Here is a 21,839-nt window from a genome sequence, read left to right as displayed (position 1 = left end):
GTCGCTAGCCGGGGCCCGCTGACTTTAGGCCTAGGCTGAGATCCCTTGACCTGCGTGAACTTTTCCTCCCGGGGGAGGTCGGGGCCCGCAGGCGAGAGCCGGCAGCTCCCGATGCGACTTTCCCAAGCAGTGTGGCAGGCAAGCAGCCTCGCCCCTCACCTACCGGAGCTGGCCGTCTGGCTGGTGTCCAGCGGCCCCGACGCTCTGCCTAGTGGCTGCAAGTGGACGCTCTGCGGATCGGACAGCACTTCCAGGAAGGTGGGCTGTGCGTAGAAGCCGGGAAGCCCTCCGGGCCCCAGCAGCCCCATGCTGCCCACTCCTGCGGGGCTGAGAACAGAGCGCGCAGCTAACAAATGCCCGGGGGCCAGGCCGTCCAGGGCAGCCCGCGGGTGGGAGCTGGGAGGCTCCTTGTTCAAGCCTAGGATCTCCTGGATGCCGAACCCTGTGCACCTGGCCGGGGCACCCCCCGAGGTACTCTTGGCCACTGTCTCGGATTTAGGCTTGCTCAGCGCTTCCCCCGCTTTCCCCGTCATCTCCCGGTTCTTTGGAGGGGCTGAGGCCGCGGGTCTTTTGCTCCCCCAAGCCCCCCCCGCCGGGCTCCCCGCTTCGTGAAGTTGGTCCCAGGTGCCCCCTCCGGTGTCTAATGCTCTGGAGCCCCAAGGAGATTCCCTTTTTATCCAACCAGGCGGCAGCCCAAGTGGGGTCAGAGCTGAACAGCCAATCACCGGGGCCAGGAGCGATTAGGAATTCCAAAAAGCTGGCAGCTCCCGCCGCCACCGGTACCGAGGGGCCAGGGCGCTGCAGGCCCAAGTGTGGTGGGCTCTGCAGGGTGCTCTTGCAGGGACAAAGGTGAAACAGCCAGGTTTGGAGTTGTTCCAGGGGACACAGTGGATAGGGGCTCTGAGTTGTATAACCTGACTGGGACCAGTGCCAAGGTTAGCTGGGACAGATCCCTGGGGTAGGGTTAGGGGGATGGGGATGGTCTGCAAAACTAGGAGACCTCTCCCCTCTCTTAACTCAGCAGCCTCAAATAGACAGACACGGGACAAGGAAGGCTGGAGGGCCCTGAACTGAGTGGTGGGAATGAGAACACAGCAAGGGCCTTAGATGTGTGGGTAGGGCTTGTCTCTCCAGCATGGGACATTGTGTTCAGTTCAGAAGAGCTGTTCAATAAATACTGGCCTGCGTTAAAGGGATCAGGGTTAGGATCAAGCCCTCGTGGGAAAGAGAAAAGGTGAGGGTTTTGTTTGATAACAAATATGGGGTCTTCCTTCCCTCCTTATCTAATCCTCCTTACTCCCACCCCCCTCTTTCTTCCTGGTGTTTTAAGACAGGACCTCTATACAGTTCGAGCTGTTCCCAAATTCAATATTCTCCTCCTGAGGGCTGGGATTTCATCTGGGGGCCAACTTGACAATCCAACTATGTCTTTCTGAGCATCTCCACAGAATGAGCCTGAAGTGCTTGTCTGGAAGGTTATACTCAATCTAACAGTTATTCTGTTAGTAAGTATCAGGTACCTAGTAGCTTGGAGCAGAAGGCTGGGCTTCTGCAGCAAACCAGCAAGACAAGGCAGGGTGTGAAACTGTGATCGCCGGTGCAGAAGAAGGGAGCAGAGAGTAACTAAAAAGGAGCCTCTTTTCCCAGTGCTGGGGCCTCTTTGACCACCTCCCTCTCCAGGAGCTTCGGAAGGGCAGTCGGTGGTGCCAGCGGAAGTGTGATGAGAAGCAACTCAGGCAGGCTGGGAGATATACCTGTAGAGTGGTTTTTAAAAAAATTCTTGCTTCAGGTCTCAGACCCGGAGCATGGCCCAAGTGTCACTAGCCAAGGAGAACATGCGTCCCAGACACACTGTAGACCTTCGATTTAGCTCCTTGTCACCTTACCAGAACTGGAGATCATCTTAGTAAATCGGGGGTTTCTCTATCCACTGTATAGAACATATGATGGGGTGGGGTTGTTTTTTGTTTTTCTTTTGTTGTTTGTTTTGGTTTACTTTGTTTTTGTTTTCATTTTTGTTGTTTTTGAGGCGGGGTTTCTCTGTGTAGTTCTGGCTGTCTGAAACTCAAGCGGTAGGCTAGGCTGGCTTTGAACTCACAGAGATCTGCCTACTTCTGCCTCCTTAGTACTGGGTTCAAAGGCTCATGCCACCATCACCAGAAAAGATGAGTTTTAGTGGATGGTTCTTTGACCTAAAGACACGTTCAGGAGGAAGGTAAGGACAGAGTCAGCTGCTTTGAGGAGAATGGGAAATCAGACTGACAGGAGATTTCATTTGGAACAACTTGGCTTGTCAGCTGCAAACCTCCAAAGAAATGGAACCCTCCTAACCCTCCTCTGTTGGCTGACATGCTTAGTGGTCTATCTCCCAGGTGGTTCTAGATTCTGTTAAATGGCAGCTGTGACAACTGTCACAGCAGGCTCACACCAGCAAGGCTCGGAGACCTGCCTCCTCTGTTGTCTGGTATTCTCTGTGGCCTCTTTAGGGATAGACTGAGCTGGAAGAGACACCAAAAAAAGGTGTGGAAATTAGGCTTTGTTGAGCTGGGTTTGGCAGCCCCAGGAGGCAGAGACAGGAGAAACGGAGTTCGAGATCATCTTTAGGGTACACAGAGAGCTCAAGGCCAGCCTGAACTACCTAAGGCCTTGTTCTCAAAAACAAAACAAAATCAAACCAGGAGCTGAGGACATAGCTCAGTTGGGAAAGCACTTGCTGTGTAAGCATGAGGAACTGAGTTCAACTCCTAGCACCCAGGGAAAAAGTTGGGCATGGCAGCCCTTAACTGTAAACTCAGTGTTGGAAGGAGGACAGGCACAGGCAGATCTCCAGGCCTTGCTGGTGCTGGCCTGCTGTGACAGTTGTCACAACTGCCATTTAACAGAATCTAGAACCACCAGGGAGATTAGGAGATAGACCACTAAGCATGTATATGGAGAATCATCTTCTAAAAATATTTCTTTTTTAAAAAAAATCTTATTTATTATATATACACTGTAGCTGTCTTCAGACACACCAGAAGAGGGCATGGTTGTGAGCCACTATGTGGTTGCTGGGATTTGAACTCAGGGCCTCTGGAAGAGCAGTCAGTGCTCTAAACTGCTGAGCCATCTCTCCAGCCTTAAAAATATTTCTTATTTGTGTGTATGTGCTTGATTTCATGCATGTGTATCTATGTATGTGTATGCCATATGCGAATGCAGCTGCCCCTCAAGGCCAGAAGACTGCATCAGATCCCTTTGAGCCAGAGTCGTGGGCAGTTGTGAACTGCCGGATGTGAATGTTGGGAACCAAACTCGGGTTATCTGTGAAAGTAGCGATTGATCTTAACCGCCGAGTCAGCTCTTCAAGTCCTGGAAAATGATCTTGATTGTACTTGTCTCGGTGGAGGGACACTCCCATTTTGAGGGATATTGTGTCTTGGCTGAGATCCTAGACTCTATAAGTAAGAAGGCTGGACTGAGCAGTTAAGAGAACTTATTGTTCTTCCCAGAGGACCTGAGTGTGACTGCCAGCATCCACATTGGTGACAACAACTGTCAGTAACTCCAGTTCAGGGGATTCAGTGCCCTCTTCTGGCTCCCTTGGGTACTGACGTACATATAAGATAGAGATGGCGGTGGAGGTGGAGGTGAAGATGATGGAAATATAGATATAGATTAGATATGATATAGATTATATATAGATATAATGTGTGCATGTATGCATACATATACATAAAACTTAAATAAAATAAAAGGGCAAGGCACTAAGCAGCAACACCCGTCCATTGCTCTCTGCCCCCTGACTTTGGACTCCATATCACCAGATGCTTCAAGCTCCTGCCATCCTGAATTCTCCGCAGAGACACACTGCACTTCGGAAACTCGATGCAGAATAAACTCTTTCTGTATTAAGCTGCTTTTGTCAGAGTGTTTATCCCAACGATAGGAAAAGAAACCAAACTTCCAGTCCAGCTTAATCAGTGGCCCCCTGGGAGAGACTCCATCTAAACAAACAAACAAACAAACAAACCAAAACCAAAATAAAGACAGGGTCCCTGGAGAGAGAACACCCTGGGTTATTCTCTGTTCTCTGTGTGCATATGCATATACTCACACACATGCCCATCCGCACATACATGAGGAATGCACATGTGAATTCATGCACACACACAAAAGTAACAAAAGAAAACACAGTGAGGCCTTGCTAACAGGGCTGCTTTGACGTATGTCGTCCCCTTCCTCTCCTCACGCTGGTGTGGTACACGAGAGCTAGAATTAGGCAGACGGTACCTGGGAGATGTATGGCAGCCAAGGGCATTATGTTCCAGCCCTTTATGTGGCCATGTCTGCTGTGCATAAACACCTTCCCAGCCTCTTGGCACAGTATCTGGTCCCTACCACATCCCTGTCAGGGCACGTGTTTGGTTTGGATTTTGATTTTGTGGAAGGCTTTGCTGTTGCTTTGAGATGGAGCTCATGTATCCTCATGGTCTCCGGTTCCTTGATGTATTCAGGGTTGGACTTGAACTCCTGATCCTCCATTTTCCAAATTCTGGGATCACATTTATCTCCCCAAACACATGGCTTACCATGTGTGGAAGTCAGCTTAGCAGGGATCTGCAATGTCAAGGCATCTTTCCCTCTGGGTTCTGTGGAATCGAGTTCTAAGTAGCACCACTTACATAACTAGACAATATTGCAAACAGAGCTCCTGGGGCTGTGCTAAGTGGCATGCTGACCTGGCAGAGGAATTTATGCCTCCTTTCTGTGGAGACAGAAACTTGGGTTCCCCAAGACTTTAGCTAGAGAGCTGCAAAGGTCAGACAGCCTCCAATTTTCAAAGTTAGAAACTGTTCTTTCTAGCTAGCTGGTGGTGGTATACTTTAGTCCCAGCACTCAGGAGGCAGAGGCAGGCAGATCTCTGAGTCTGAGGCCAGTCTGGTCTGCAAAGCAAGTTCCAGAACAGTCAGGGCTACACAGAGAAACCCTGTCTATTAGAAAAATGAGAGAGAGAGAGAGAGAGAATTGAATTGTCTTTTGACCTCTTGCCTCCTCTCTCAGTCTCCTCTCCTCGCCAGCCTGCTGGTGGAGGATGGGTAGGAATGTTATGCTAATGGCATCTGTCATATCTCTGACTTGTGAGACAGCCATGATGAGCCCTATGCCAGCCAACGGGGAAGGATGTGAGTGATGAAGAACGGAGAGTGAGTGACGAAGTTGGCTCTTGCCAGGAGATGTAGATGAAAAATCTCTTGACTAATCCCCATTTTCAAAGCTGCCAGTTCCCAGTCCTGAGGTGACAGTGACCACTCTGTCTCAGGAGGTTACAAGCAAGTGTAGCTTCTGACTGTCTGAGAAACACCCTTGCCAGAGGCTACAGGTGGAGGGAGGGATGGACCAGCATTAGCTAAGAACCAGATACCCTGAGAATTGGAAACCCTGGTTGATTTTAGGGTACAGGCTGGCAGCGGGGCGGGGGGTAAAAAGGTCATTTTTACTTTGATGGTTACTGGCTGTCAGGCTTGGGCAAGACTCTGACTCCAAATATCTGTGAAGCTGGCTGTGGTGGTGCAGGTCTGGAATCCCAGAATTCAGGAGGCAGAGGTAGGAAGATTACAAATTCAAGGTCATTTTTGGCTACACAGCAAATTTGAGGACAGATTGTGCCACATGAAACCCTGGTCCAACCAGTGCACCTAAAAAGTGGTTATTGAAGGTATCTACAGAGAAAGCTTGGGCTAGGTTTTGGGAAAAGTCAAGTGTTCTTTCAGAGCATGTAATCTGATTGTACTGGTTCAAATCCTGGCTCTGCTTGGATCCAACCATTTAATTTCTCTCAAAGCTTCAGCTGATTAAACTGTAAAAACAACCCACGTTAGAGTTATACCTAGGCATTGCGGGAGGCACGTAGACTCGGTGCTTGAGAGGTTGAGACGAGAGGTTTGCCACAAGTTCAAGGTCAGTTTGGGCTACAGGGTGGGAATCCTGCCTCAACAAAACAAAACAATCCAACAGCAAAAGAGGCCAACCAACCAGACAACCCCAGAACTAAACACATTCCCTGATCCTGAATCCACACAGAGGTCAAGGGCATGCGTTAGAGTTAGGCTGCCTGCGTGTGCGCGTTTTGGCCTCCGCTCTAGAATTTGCTTAGGAACTTTGGGAAAGCCATTCAAACTCTCGGTGTCTTTAGTTTCTTCTGTTACAAAATGGGGATCATGATAAAGCCAGTCCCTCGGGACCATCATCATGATTAGATATCTGCCTGCCAGAACAGTCGGCATGAAGAGACGGCAAAATAAAGCCGCAGAGAGAATTCACCATGACTAAACCATGTAGGGAGGCCCTGCTTGAGACCCAGGATGCAGCAGGGTGGAGACCTAGCTCCTGCCCTTGTAGAGCCTGAGCCCCTGATCAAAGGGGGTGGTATTCTTTAAAATATACATATATGTGTGTGTGTGTATGTATGTATGTATATATGTATGTGTGTATATATGTATGTATGTATATATGTATGTATGTATATATATTTACACACATACACACACACAAGTATTTGCCTGCATGTATATGTATATGTGTGTGTGTGTCACATATTGGCTTGGTGCCTGAGGAAGTGAGAAGAGGGTATTGGATCTCCTGGAACTGCAGTTACAGACAGTTGTGAGCTGCCATGAGGGTGCTGGACAAAATGTGGACCCCTCCAGAGCAGCAGCAAGTGCTTTGAACTGCAGAGCCATCTCACCTGCTCCAGAGTGGGAAGTCTTAAAGCAGTTAGCATGGTACCTGGCTTTGGGGGCTCAGTTAATCAGAGTCCTTCCTGCTATCATTCATGGCTGCAGAGTCCCTTAATGCGGTCACTCCACTAAAGTCTGCTGAGAGTCAGGAGGTCTGTCGCTTCTGCAAATAAGTCACCAAAACTTGGAGGACAGGAGCCGGCGTGGGAAGGAGGTGGATGGTGTGGGGTGGTGTCGGATGGTGGTGGGGAGGAGTTTGCTGTGTCATGTGGCCTCGGTGTCTATTTTCCTAAACCTAGCCAAAGCCAGATTCTGTCCCCAGCTTCTGTGTCCCTGAGCCACTCACTTCCCAGTACTCAGTCAGCAACACAGTTTTGGGAGGGGCTGAAAGCTACCAGGAAGGGAAGGAGCTGGTTTTGAACCATCAGTACCACTATGAATCAACCACCCAGACTGTGCTACGCTTGTTGCAGTGTCCCGTATGTTTGGGGCTCCTGGCAATGAACTACATCTTCCTTGTGCTGGACAGTTCTTTCCAGAGAGCCTGAGGGCGGGCCACACCCACATTGCCGGCATTTTCCTTCTATCTGCAGGTGCTGGGTCAGGTTTCTGCTCTCTCTGTTCAGTAAAGAGCTTGATGCCAGGAGGGGGTATTTTTCTTTTCTCCACATCAACGGTCAAATGCAGGACCCTGTACATGTGAGGCAAAAGTTCTACTTGTGAACTAGCCCTCAGTCCCTTCAAGAGGACTTTTGACTCACACTTAATTTACATAAATGAACCCTTGTTAGGTTTTGGACTCCTTTTAAAAATAGTATTTAGGGGGCTGGAGAGATGGCTTAGCGGTTAAGAGCACCGACTGCTCTTCCAGAGGTCCTGAGTTCAATTCCCAGTAACCACATGGTGGCTCACAACCATCTGTAAAGAGGTCCGATGCCCTCTTCTGGTGTATCTGAAGACAGCTATAGTGTACTTATATATAATAAATGAATAAATCTTTAAAAAATAGTATTTAGATTTATTTACTTTGATTTAATGTGTTTGTTTGTTTTGCCTACGTTTATGTCCGTGCACCATGTGCATGCAGTGCCCACAGAGGCCAGAAGAGGGCGATGGATCGCCTGAAACCGGAGTTACCAATGACTATGAGCTGTCGTCTGGGAAGTGGGCCCAGGTCCCCCGGAAGAGCAGCTCATGTTTTTAACCATGAAGCCATATTCCCAGCCTCCTGAATGTCTACACCATTTCAATAAATTTGCCCAACTACCTTGAAAGATTTTTAGCATTTTTTTTTTCAAGACAGGACTTCTCTATGTAGCTGCCCTGGAACTCAGAGATCTGCCTGCCTCTGCCTCTCAAGTGCTGGGATTAAAGGTGTGCACCCACAACACTGGGCTCCTGCATGTTTTCTTAACGATGGGATCAAGATGTAGGAATATTGGATGTAGGAAGGCACGTAGTACCACTGTTCTCCAGATCCTAGGGCGTCTAAGAACATCTTAAACTAGACCCAGCTTTCTCTCCAAGGGCACAGGCAGCAGTATTCACTCTTTAGAGTTTTCCGAGGGTCCAAGGGAAAAAGCAGGTAATGCCTTTAGCCTGTCCCAGGGGAGTTGTCTTGTCAGTCCCCAGCTGAGTTTCGTTTCCTGTTGCTGTAATAAAATACCCTGACAGCAGGACATGGTGGTGCAGATCCGCACTCAAGAGACAGAAACAGGCAGATCTCTGTGAGTTCGAGGCCAGCCTGGTCTACAAAGCCAGTTCCAGGATAGCCAGGGCTGCACAGAGAAAACCTGTCTCAAAACAAAACAAAACAAAACAAAACCCCAAAACAAACAACAAACCACCCTGACAGAAGCAGCTAAGGCAGAGAGGGTTTATTTTGACTCAAAGTTCAAGGCTGCAGTCCATCATGGAGGCAGAAGTGTGAGGCACAGTGTATCCATACCTGGGAAGCAGAGGATGAAGGATACTTAATGGATGCTTGAGCTCAGTTAACTTTCCCCTTTTCATGCAGTCCAAGAGCCAAGTCTGAAAGTGGTACTTTCTCCAATCAAGATAATCCCTCACAAGAAGGACCAGGGATTGACTAATTTATCAACATAAGCACACCGGTGTGCCTGGAAGCTGTCTTCTAGGTGATTCCAGGCCCTGCCAGATTGACAGCATCAAGCATCATCCACTGTCCAGATGCTATCAGTAACTGATGGGAGGGCCTCATCAGCTGCCCACAGCCCCCTGTGCCCTTCCTTAATCCTCGAAGAAAAGGAAAAACACCTTGCCCACACACTCTACCCTTGGGTCTTTTGCGCTGTTTGCCGACTGACAGATTGGAACTATGGGGGAAAGCAGGCCAAACTGTGGTGATGTCAGGATGGAATGGGAGTTTATAAGGTGGGGTTTGGTTTATTCTGTTTCTCTTCCCTGGCCTGCTAGTCAGATATAAATATGTATTTGGTCTTAAATTCAAGACTTTCTTGCCTCGACCTCCCAAGTGCTGGGATCACTAGGTCACAGGTGTGTGTCATTATATCTGGCACATACTTGTTCTTTCAACAAATATTTACTTTGTATCTTCTATTTGTGACATAATCTAAAGATTCTATCTTTCTATTATCTATCTATCTATCTATCTATCTATCTATCTATCTATCTATCTATCTACCTGTCTATTTATCTTGAGACAAGTTTTCTCTGTAGCCCTGACTACCCTGGGATATCCTCTGCAGAGGCCTTAAACTCAGATATTCTCCTGCCTCTGCCTCCCAAGTGCTGGGAGTAAAGGTGTGTGCCACCACAACCTGGCAAAGCCTTATTTATTTTTACTTTATGTGTATGTGCACCACGTGCATGCCGTGCCTGTGCAGGCCGTTCAGAGCACTCAGAGGACATCAGTTGCTCTGGGACTGGAGTTAGATAGCTGTGAGCTGTCATGTGGGTGCTGGAAATTGAACCCAGGTCCCCTAGAAGAGCAGCCAGTTCTCCTAACCGCTAAGTCACCTCTCCTCCCCAAGACACTATTTTTTGTTGGCAAGAAAACCGTGGCATAGCCAGGTTTAATGTCTGTAATTCCAGGATTCAAGAGGTTGAGGCAAGAGTATCATGACCCCAAGGACAACCTAGCCAAGGCATTGGGGTTTGGTGCCAGCCTAGGTTACGCAGGAAGACCCTGCCTCACAAAAAGACAGCAATATAGTATAAAAGAGAGTAAAACCCCTGTTGTTAATTTGTTTTCCATTACTGTAACAAAATACTTGAAGCTGAGCATGGTGGCACATACCTTTAATTCTAGCACTCGGGAAGCAGAGGAAGGACGGTCTCTGTGAGTTCGAGGCCAGCCTTGTCTACACAGCAAGTTCCAGGACAGTCAGGGCTACATAGAGAGATCCTGTTTAAACAAACAAACAAACAAACAAACCAAACAATGAAAGAAAGATGAAAGAAAGCCGAGATAATAATGAACTCAGAAAAGGAAAAGGCTCAGGTTTTCGAGGTTTTATCGGCTGGTCTATTGATTTTGGAATTAGGATGAGGCAGTGTACACCACAAGGGGAATACATAATAAAAAAGTTTACTTCCTAATGGTCAGGAAGTGAAAGAAGGGATCAAGCTTCACAGCTTCTTTGATGTCGGATCTGTCGTTGTTTCTTTCTGAAGGTAATGCTCTCATGACCTGATCACCATCTATGACTGGGGCCATCTCTGAAAGGTCCCACTACATCCCAAAGGTGAGACACTAGGGGCTGGGCTGGCAACCAAAACATGAATGCTATCCAGATCCTTGTGCGAGTGTTCAGGCTTTGGGGAGAGGTCAGAGGGGAGGGCTAGCCTTAGTTGGGGGGGTCAGAGGGAGGGCTAACCTTTGAAAGAAGCACTGTAGTGCTATTGGCAGTAAGGACCTAACAAGAGACATGGTTAGTCTAAGGACAAGGGTGCTCCTGTAGGCATGCACCATCATGCTAGGCTCAATGGGAAGGACAAAAACCTCCTTTACAGGTAATTATTCATTCTGCATGAAACACTGTTGTAAAGTCCTGTGAGGGCTCTTGTTATTGTAGGGGCTGTGGCCTGGACTGGCCAACCTTGAACTCTGGGTTTTTCGTTGTTGGTGTTGGTGTTGTTGGTGGAGGTGGTGGTGGTTTTCGTTGATTTTGTTCTTGTTTGCCTGTGTGGGCGGGTATCTTACCCTTTAGGCCCATCACCTTCTACCCATCTGTAGCACTCATGAGGAGATCTACTGACATGGTGATCTTGATTTACCTGTGGTGTCCTTCTGGGTGGGTAGTCATACAACTCTTCAGGGCCTCAGTTTCTTTTATCTGTATAATGGGGACATCGATGCTGACCCTGGCTTTCTTACAGGTCTCTGGGAGACAAACACTCAAACATACCAGAAGATTGAGAAAGGATCATTTAGAAATCTCTTCATCTGCTTCTTGATTACAAACGATGGCCCGATGATATGAGCCCCCTACCCATGCACATTAGTTACTTGTCCACAGTTGCAGGTCCTCTGCCTGCCTTTCTCAGCTCCAGGCTTGTGAAAATCTGCCTGAGGTTTATTCCTGTTGACTTGGTATTTTACTAGGTAGCATTTACATAGAGTTTACCTGTTGAGATTTACAGCTGCTCCTCAGTTCAGGTTAATATTTACCGAGCACTTACTTACCAGGTACCAGCCATCGTATGCAGCATTACTATTCAGATTACCTAATTCATACTCACAGAGAAACTTAAGGGATGGATGCTTCTGCTTCTTATTTGCCCAGATGAGGAAGCCTCAGTGGAGCCACAGTTGGGCAGCTAAGGAGCTGTGTCACTCTTATTTGAACATGAGGAGTTGGGTTGCACGGCAAGAAGACTGTGTCCTTACGGCAACCCCATAACTCCTACAAATAACATACCACAGAACAAATGATGTATACACTTAGGGCTTTCTCTCTCCCTCAGGGTCCCTGGGTTGATCAGGCTTGTGTTCCTGATCTTGCTTAGACTGTGGATTAGTTCAAGGTTAACTACAGATAGCTCATTCTGGGATTGACAACTTCCAACGTGTGCCCTTCTCTCGGTTGAGCCAACCATAATGCTCCTGTTAGGTCGTTGGGTTGAATTGTCCTCTCCAGCACTCTCTATCGGTTGGTTTCTGTCACCTGCAGCTAAGGGAGGTCTTTGCTAAGACACTGAGTGTTGTCTGTTCTAACTCCCATTGGACAGAAGTGTCAGGCAGAGGCGTCTAAGGACAACAGGGGAGTGAGTGACAGAGATTGTTTTGAATTGAGGCACAGGGGACTCTGAAAATCGTGGGTTTTATGGCCTTTGTTGGAGTGCAGTTTCTTCAGCCAACCCGGTCACCCCAATAGTCCCATTCCATTCCCAGGCTGTCATAAAGACGGGGGAAATCACTTGAGCACATGCTCTAGGAGAATGAGAGCAAAATTAAAAAGATATCTAGACAGCTCAGAAAAGCAGTAAGGAGAACTGACGGGCTCTGTGCAGTTCTCTCTTCTTCCCTGTGCTGATATGCAGCCCAGGGACCTTGGCATGCCAGGCAAGTGCCCTGGCGCTAAGCCCCACCCCAGCCCTATGAGTCTCCTCTCATCAAGCCCTCTTGTCATGAATCACCTCAGTAGTCCCCAACCCCCTAACAAGAGCCCATTTGTTATCTGCTCTGAGCCCCGGGCCTCTGGCATTTCAGAGTCACTTCGCTCTTTGCTACCTGCCCATGTGCTCCATCCCGCCTTCTCTCAGAGGCCCCGTGATAGTTGTTCTTGGCTGTCAACTTGACTACATCTGGAATAACCTAAAACCCAAACAACTGGGCACGTCTGTGGGTTTTTTTTTTTAATCCTTAATTAAATCATTTGAAGTGGGAAGATCCACTTTTAATGCTTGATGTTCGAAGATAAACTTTTAATTCAGATCTTTTGAGGTGGGAAGACCCATCTTTATCCTAGGCCACACCTTCTGCTGGTAGCCTATATAAAGGACACAGACGAAGGAAGCTCTCTCTTTGCTCTCTTGTTTTCACCCCCACTTCCAAGTCCAGTTCTTCACTGGCGTCAGAGCCTACTTCTTTGGGGTTCTAGTATATACTGAAGACCAGCTGAGACATTCAGACTCATGGACTGAACAACTACTGGGTTCTTGGACTTTCCATTCATATGCCACCATATTGGATTAGCTGGACCACAGCCTGTAAGTCATCCCTGTACATATGTGTGCGTGTGTGTATATACTTTATTAGAATTTATTATATATACACAGGCGTGCACATACACACACACACACACACACATATCTCACACACACACACTATAAATCTTGTTCCTCTAGAGAACCCTGAACAATAGAGGACCTACGCACCTGCATGCCTGGTTGATGCCCAGGGCATCCTTCTATCCTCTCTTACCATTGTGGGATCTTTTTCACCTCCCCCACTGTATTAGTCAGGGTTCTCTAGAGAAAAAGAACTGATAGAATGAATGGACACACACGCCATATGCCACACGCCACACATATATGTAGGAGAATTATTAGAGACTGCTGTTCAGAAGTCCAATCAATAATGGCTGTCTACCAACAAATAGTCCAAGAATCCAGTAGGTATTTGCTCTACAAGGCTGAATGCTGCATCTGCTCTTCAGATTTTTTCTTTTAGCTTTATTTTGAGTACACTTTAGCTGTCTTCAGACACACCAGAGAGGGCATCAGATCCCATTTCAGATGGTTGTGAGCCACCATGTGGTTGCTGGGAATTGAACTCAGGACCTCTGGAAGAGCAGTCAGTGCTCTTAACCACTGAGCCATCTCTCCAATCCCTGGTCTTCAGATTCTTAAGAAGTAGTCTTTGATGCCAGTGAAGGAGTAGAGCTGTCAGAGAGAGAGGGAAGAGAGGAGAGGGAGGAGAGGAGAGGAGAGGGGGAGAGGGAGAGAGAGAGAGAGAGAGAGAGAGAGAGAGAGAGAGGGGTGGGGGTGGAGTGGGGGGCAGGGGGACCATGAAGGCAAAAACAGCAAGCTTATGTCTTCCAAATTTTTTCTGTAGGTTGCCAGTGGAAGGTATGGTCTAGACTAAAGGTAGGTCTTCCATTTCAAATAATTCTGTCAAGAAAAATCCCTCACAAGTAATTCCTCCCTTGGGCTTTAGTTAACTGTTAATCCCACACCCCCTCTTAGCAAGAGGTCCAGAGCCTCAAAGGCCCACACACTGAGTATGGCAGTCACAGTTTACTTTCTTGTCTCCAACCTGCTGAGATCATGGGATTCAACCCTGAAGACAGTCAGATGTTGCTGGTATACTAGGTTCCCGGCCTGTGACTTATATGAGTCATGGGGGTTTAAAAGGTTCATTGTCAGGAAATTTCATGGGATGCACAGCCTTATTATCACTATCATTCATGTTTGTGGTGAAAAATAAGAAATTGCCAGGGTGTGGTGGCACAAGTCTTCAATCCCAGCACAGGGGAAGCAGAGGCAGGTGGATCTCTGAAATCCAGACCAGCTTGGTCTGAGAGCTCATTCCAGGACAACTAGGGCTACATGGAGAAACCCTGTTTCAAAAAACAGGGGTTGGGGATTTAGCTCAGTGGTAGAGCGCTTGCCTAGCAAGCGCAAGGCCCTGGGTTCGGTCCTGGGGGGAAAAAAAAGAAAAAAAAGATTATGCAAACAAAAAACAAACAAACTTAAAGAAAAGAAAAGTAAGAATTTACTGATACAAAGAAAACTATGTCAGCTACTTGAAGGACTGAGGAAGAAGGGGCGTGTCTTCTTATAGTCAATAAGTGGAGGGAGGAACGATTGGAAGGTATCAGGAGAAGCCTATAAAGTAACAAACCGGGAAAACTCATTCCAAAAAGGAGTTCTTCGACCTCTTCAAGTTTTTGTTTTGTTTTGTCTTTAAAAACTACAACAGACTTGTCGGTGGTGATACTTGTCTTTTAATGCCAGCACTCAGGAGGCAATGGCAGGCAGATGTCTGTGAGTTTGAGCCTGGTCTACATCGGGAGTTCCAGAACGGCCCGGGGTATACAGAAAAACCCTGTCTCAAAAAACCAAACCAAACCAAAAGGAAACAACTACAACAGATACATGGTTTGAGAACTTTTAAAAACTGCCCTGACACCTGCCCTGTCCCAGTCCACCGTGTGGCTGAGGGACTCATGAAGGCCCAGGCACATCTGGATGCAGTGTCTGTCTTGACTTCATCTCTCCAGGCTGAAGTCAGCAATGAAGCAGGACTGAGCATTGGTTCTAAATCAGTCACTGGGCATTGAACATAGAACCTTGAGCTGGGCTACCCAGCTCCTGTCTACCATGTAAGAGCTGGGTAACCTAGCAACTTAGCCTTTCTGGGCCTCAGTTTCCTCCCACCCTTTTCTTTCTTTTCTAATTTTTACATCTATTTACTTATTTTCGTGATCACTTTCCATAGCTTATATATGGAGGTAAGAGGACAACTTATAGGAGTTCTCTCCCTCCACTTTTACGTGGGTTCTGGGGATTGAACGCATGTTGTCAGGCTTGGCAGCAACTGTCTTTTTATTTTTTTTTAAGAGTTATTTATTATGTGTAAGTGTTTTACCTGCATGCATGCCTGCAGGCCAGAAAGGGAAATCAAATCTCATTACAGATGATTGAACCACCATGTGGTTGCTGGGAATTGAACTCAGGACCTCTGGAAGAATAGACACTCCTCTTAACTTCTGAGCCATCTCTCCAGCTCCAGCATCAAGTGTCTTTACCTACTGAGTGCCTCCAGTACCCCTGCCCCCTTCCCCGTTTTCCCCTTGAGACAAGGTCTTAAGTTGTCCCATCTGCCTTCAAAATTTCAAACTTCCTGCCTCATCTTCCCAAGTAGCTGGGATTATAGACACACTGGGTGGGGAGCCTTCCTGATGGAGCCGGAGGAGGACTGGCCTCTGAAGCTCTAAGACAGACAAGGACTCCCTCCTATTGGGCCAAACACAATGACACCTTCAACCGCTTTACCTGTAACCACCTCTACTCAGTGCTACCCCCCCTCCCCCCCCCCCCCGCCCCCAACAGAAGGAAAAACCTCTTCTATTCAGCAGACCTCCTCATGGTTTCCTCAGATCTCCTGGGGTGGCTGCTAGGCTCTCAAGAGCTGGGCATCTCCATCCCAGCTCAAATTTTTCTCTTGGCTTGGAAGCAAGAGCCAGGGTCATTTTCCTGCAATGCTGAATATGGTGGACGGAGAGAATTTCTCTCCGTATACTGCCCCCTCCCCTCTCAAAGCCCTCTGCAGTGAGGAGCAATCCTGAGGGCTGCGGAACCGGGTGGGGGAGGGGGAGGGGGAGGGGAGGGGGAGGGAAGGCTTGGGGGGAGGGGGGTTGAAAGAAGAAACAGAGCAAGGAGAGGGTTTGGCTTCACAATCCAGTTCCCCTTAATATCCCATAATAAGGTGCTGTCAACATGAGTTTCCCGTTCAAGTAGATTTGCTAAGAAGGCTGAGGGAGGTCAGAGGTGCTTTCTGGCCCTCCTGGTATGGGGCACTCAGGCCCCTTCCTCACCTTCTCCCCTCTGCAGCCCAAATAGGCTCGTTTGTCAGACCATGTGTACCCAGATTCCAGGAATCCGTGACGGGGTATTAGAGGCCCTTGAGCCTTCTGTATCTCCTCCGAGATACACGAAAGCAGAATTTGGTTTTAACGTGAGGGGACTCAAAGCTTGACCAGGAAGGTAGTAGGCATGGAGGTCCAGGGAGACAGGTTCCACATGAAGAGGGATCCAGAATTCTAATGATGAGACCGGGGGCTGCTCGAAGACAAGCCTAAACATATGGGTCAGCTTTGGTCCCTCTGAGTGACAACCAGGGGGTGACCTGACTTGGGGCTTCTGATTGGCTGCTGGCTGCCCACTCTGTTTCCCTGTGGAATCCCTGCTAAACATTCCTTCCTCCCCAGGGGACAGAGACCTAGCTTCTCAGGGGGCTCATTGTCAGAGGCAGCACGAGTTCTACAAGAGCCATACCCGAAGAGCCTGCAAGTTTGCAATGTGCCAAGCTTGCTCTAGAAGGTCCGGTATGGTATCACCTCATGCCGCGGAGCTGGGACGGGTAGTGACACGAAGGGGTCAAGGCTGTAAGGAAGAACAGATAATACTTATCTTCCCAAGCCAGCAGGGGCTGTTGGAATTTAAGAAAGTAGCCCAGGCATGGTGGAACGCGCTTGTACATCCCAGCACTCAGGGCGCTGAGGCAGAAGGGTCACGGGTTTGAGGCCAATGTGGCTACACACATAGTGAGACCCTATCAAACAGAACTAGACCAGTGTGTGGGACAGACAGACTAGGGCAGGAGCTTTGTCTCACCCCAGAGCCGGTGGGAACAGGCCTGAGGAGCTGGCTGTGCGGGGGTGGGGGTGAGATGGGGGTGGGGTATCGAAAGTTCTAGAAATCCTAGGCCTGGACTTGGATTGGGCATGTTGAACACCTCTGCCTGGAAGCATCTGGGGTGGGAGAGGTGGACAGAATGAGGTCGTGCTGTGGCCTCTCCAGGGGACCCGTGGGTGGGTGACGATGAGCTAGGTGGTGAGACCACGGGGGGTCATAGGACAGTAAGGCAGCCTGGGGGGCTGAGGAGGGCAGAGCTGGGTTTCTATCCCTTTTGTGAGCCGTTTTAATTCGTGTAAATGAGGGTTTTTAATTTGTTATTCCGGGTTTTAGTTCTATTACCGTCTCATTTGCCTCTAAACCCTATTTCGCCTCAGCCTGGACCGAATTCCATTTGATGCATTAGAACTAATTCTCCTCCTAAGGGGTTAGACGTTTTCTCCCCACACAAAAGTCGCTTATTTTGGATAAAGAGACGATTAGATTTATCTTTAATATTTTAATGGCAGCTGGGATTAGCGGGCAAACAGCCCCGGCCAGCAGCGTTGTTCTCCCCGGATTAGGTTCTGATAAACTCTTAGATGGGGAGTCTCCCCCCCAACACTCCACTTTCTGTTTTCTACAAAGTGCTTTTTATTATTATTTGTGTGTGTGTGTGTGTGTGTGTGTGTGTGTGTGTGTGTGTGTGTGTGTGTGTGTGAAAAAATTTCCCTTGTCTTTCGGGGCATCATAAATTCCATTTGCTGTTTTCTATTAAATCAAGTTGATTAAATTCGTTGTGACTCTTTGCACATAGATCTTTTTAATTTTAACGTCTCCAGCATAAAATCTTTAATGGTGCAATTTAAAATTGCTGCGATATACAGCGCAGGCCCTGATCAAGCAGATGGAGATGAGCTTCTGCGGGGTGGGGTGGGGGTGGGGGTGTCTCGTCGGGAGAGAGGTGGAGTGAGGAGAAGGCAGGGGATGGACTCTTCCTTGAGAAACTGAGGGAGACGGGGAGTACACCACACTCAGACTCCTTTCCAGCCACATCGCGCTGCAGGCTTGCCCTAGTGCCCTGGCCAGGATGTACAGAGGACTTACCATGTGCTCCTTACTGTGTGTGCTGCTAATATTCCTTATAAGAAGGGCTACATAGCAAGGTCACATAGCAAGTTGGTGATAGCCATTGAGTCCAGTTTGGTCTGCGGCCAGCCCCATCTCAACTCTCAGAGCTTCTATTTCCTTACCAGTGAAATGGGGTGATCCGTTCTGCACCGACTTCGATGGCTTCCATAAAGACTTTATAGGGACTGCCTTGTGCACAGCACAGGGCTGGGTTTTCCTGGAAATCCAGGGGATTCTTCTGATCCATTTGGGACCAGTCGCTCTGCCACGCCAGGGTAGAGCTGATTTTGAGACCTTGGGAATCTTCCCTAACTACAAGGTCTTGGCTGCCCTCTTCCTTTATTTCCCAGCCCCACCCCCACCCCCACCCTTTCTTTCTCTTGTCCCTCCTTCTGTAATCTGACCTCATCAAGTCCTGGGAAGGCTGATCCACGGGAGCAAATCCCTCATCCAGAGGGCCAAAATCAGCTTAATTTGTAGCAATTTGAAGCAGGTCTTTGCCAGGATTTGAATATCAAATTATCCCATAGCCTAGGCAGGCCTGGGAGCTTCTCCTACCCCCAGACCCCCACTGCAATATGGATGGATATGTTCTGAGATCTACGGGGGACACTGAAGGACTGGCCTGGGCCAGAGGATGCCGATGGGTATCAGGTGTGCTGGGGAAAATGAGGGTCACCAGTCAGCTCCATTCTTATAAACCACAGCCCCTCCCAGGCCTGAGTGGGAGGACAGGGTGGGGACAGAAACTTCCTGTTTAGGGGACTGAGCCCCTTGTCAAATATATAGGCCTTCCATATCCACTGATTCTGAATTTAAGAATTCTAGCAACCACGGATGAATGATCTTCAGAAAAAAACTGCACCTTCAGGGAACATGGGCAGATTTTTCTTGTCATTTAGTAATACAGTATAAAGTACTAATAATACAACCATACAGTTTACACCACGCTCACATTGTAGTAGTTAAGTAATCACAGGAGAACCTGAGGTGTCCTGAGGGACATTCATGAATTACATGCAGATATCCTGCCATCTGTTTGTTAGTTTGTTTGTTTTTTTTTTTCCAAGACAGGGCTTCTCTGTGTAGCTCTGGCTATCCTGAAACCTACTCTGTAGACCAGGCTGGCCTGGGACTCTGAGATCTGCCTGCCTCTGCCTCCTGAGTGCTGGGATTAAATTCCTGTGCCACCACCGCCCAGCTCAAAAGACTGTTTTGATGACAAGGAAAGTCTGGGGAAATCTCAGTTGACTAATCAATAAATATTGTGTACACTCTTTCTCTCCCAGGGTCTGGGGAAGATCCCACCCTCAGTGCTGTAGACCACTTTCACTTTCTTTGCTGATTGATCCGTGGTGGCCCTTGCTCGCCCAGGCCAGCCACTATTGGCCCTTCAGTCCTGTTTCCTCTGGCAACCCACCTCTTGAAACCTGGTGTGTTCTTGGGCCTGGAAGATGTTCACCACAGGGGATGCACTGCCCAGACCTGAGAACTGGAGTTGTACCCCTCTCATGAGCCTGTCACAACCTGTGTGCCCCATGGAGGGCAAGCTTTGGAAACTATACTAGTCCTGCCTCTTTGAACTCTTTGGTGTGACAGCAAGAACTGAGAGTCCTTTGTAAGCCTCTCTGCTGTCCACCCAGTAGCAAGGGGAGAAGCCAGCCAGATGCCGGGGTACATAGCTTTAATGCCAGCACTCGGGAGGCAGAGACAGGGGGTTTTCTGTGAGTTCAAGGCCAGTCTTGTGTACATATTAAGCTCTAGGCTAGCCAGGTGTATACAATGAGACTCTGTCTTAAAAAAGTCATTCCCTGAATTCTAGGAACTCTTGTCTGGAAGCAGACAGGCAAAGAGACTGAACAGTAAGCAGGAAAGTCCTGGGTGCTGACTTAGCGGCCTCTCTATAGTACTAAATGTTTTTTCCTCCAATCTCATGTTTAATCCTCACAGGACCCTTGGAGGTGAGGGCTGCTATGATGAACACCTACTTTACAGAAGAGTAAACTGAGGCACCCAGAGTTTACTAACATGCCTTGGGGTCATACAGGAAGGTGAGGACCTGAGGCTTACCCCCTTCTAGTCAGACTTCAACCTGTCCTCTTACCCTCTTTCCATGGCACCACCCACTTTTCTTTATCTAATACTGTTTAGTCAGACCGATGGGTGGAGTGACAGACATCCTGAACAACACGGACTTGCTGTATTAAAAAAAAAACACTTAAAAAAACTTTTATTCATCGTGTGTTTGAAGTATGGAGTTCAGAAGACACCTTTAGAAAGTCAGTTGTCTCCTTCTACCCCATGGGGTCCTTAGGACAGAACTCAGGCGATCAGGATTGGTGGCAAGTGTCTTTATCTGCCGTGCCATCTTGCCAGTCCGATCATCTATGTTTTTGAAGGTGTTGTTTTGAGAGCAGCAAGGAGGATTCAAATCTGCATGAAGGCAGTCATAGAAGGGGTTTTGATATCTTTTTTTTTTAAATTTTTATTTATATGAGAACAGTGCTGCTGTCTTCAGACACACCAGAAGAGGGTATCCGATCCCATTACAGATGGTTGTGAGCCACCACGTGGTTGCTGGGAATTGAACTCAGGACCTCTGGAAGAACAGCTAGTGCTCTTAACCGCTGAACCATCTCTCCAGCCCCCAGGTTTTGATATCTTTATTTGTTGACAGATGCACAGAAAGCTGCTAATACTCAGGGGAAAGAAGCCATGGCTTTTCCCCTCAAGCAACTCTCAATGTAGGGGGATGAAAGCCTCCCACACAAACAGAGAAACAGGTATTGAAGGAGGAAATGAATTGCCTGGGAGCGGGCATCAGCCCAGGCTTCCTGGAGAGAGCTCACTTAAGCTGAGGTTGAAATGCTAAAAGGTAACTGCAATTCCCTTCACTGGGCCAAGTCCCCTGTCTGGGACAGTCCCTCCACAGAATCTTCCTAGGCTAACCCATCCAATTCTTTCTCTCACCACCTACCCCAGAGAGGCAGATTCCTAGGTAGTGAGATCTGTGTACACAAACTACCGTGTGCTCTGCAAACCCTATATCCTAGACCGAGGAGAAATCGGTTAGGGGCTCTCATGGGCACGACAGTTGCCCTGGAAGAACCCAGTGGTTTTCTTCCAGGCTGTCTAGAATTCCGGCATGAATAGACCTCCAGACATTGCTTAAACCGCTTAGAGGGGAGTCACAGTAGCCACCAGGTCTCTGTACTGTCGTGGGAATCAATCCTCAAGCTCTTGTCTCTGGGGTGGTCTGCCACCCACCCCTGAGCTCTTCTTACCCTGGGCTCCATGTCTGCCTTGCCTGGTGGTGGCCAGAGCGGCTTCCCTGAATAACGATGGTATTGGCTCAGATTAAGGGCAACTAGCTGGCTCTTGGCTTTTCCTTTTTATATAACAACTAATCTTCTTCTAATCAGCCATTATTAAATTATATTCCGTTTTTAATTCATTCACAGATCACTGGTGGGACAGCTGGATGGATAATTGGGGAAGAGATAATTTATGTAAATGAGGAACAGCAGCAGAAGGTTGGGGAGAGGGAGACCCAGAGCCAAAAGGACCCCTCGAATGCTCAGGGTGAGAAGGGACAGCACTGGACCCTGGCTGGCTATGATGGGGTTTGGGCCCACTACTGGATGGCATTACACTGACCACTTC

The 21,839-nt window shown here is 48.2% G+C and overlaps 1 protein-coding gene across 2 annotated transcripts in view; it reads right to left on the bottom strand.

The window, feature by feature from the left end:
* Vsx2 (visual system homeobox 2) overlaps positions 1-16,019 on the bottom strand; it is a 39,063-nt gene extending 23,044 nt beyond the window's left edge. Inside the window, exon 1 of one of the 2 annotated variants that reach the window (XM_017594026.3) lies at positions 164-16,019. In XM_017594026.3, the coding sequence (XP_017449515.1) occupies positions 164-533 (370 nt within the window). In that variant the 5' untranslated portion in view covers positions 534-16,019. The remainder of the gene's footprint in view (positions 1-163) is intronic. The other variant, NM_001169128.3, reaches the window with a different exon arrangement.
* Between the last annotated feature and the right edge of the window lie 5,820 nt (positions 16,020-21,839).

The sequence above is a fragment of the Rattus norvegicus genome, chromosome 6 (assembly GCF_036323735.1).
Source record: "Rattus norvegicus strain BN/NHsdMcwi chromosome 6, GRCr8, whole genome shotgun sequence".
NCBI classification, from domain to species: domain Eukaryota; kingdom Metazoa; phylum Chordata; class Mammalia; order Rodentia; family Muridae; genus Rattus; species Rattus norvegicus.
This window is presented reverse-complemented; position numbering and strand designations above follow the sequence as displayed.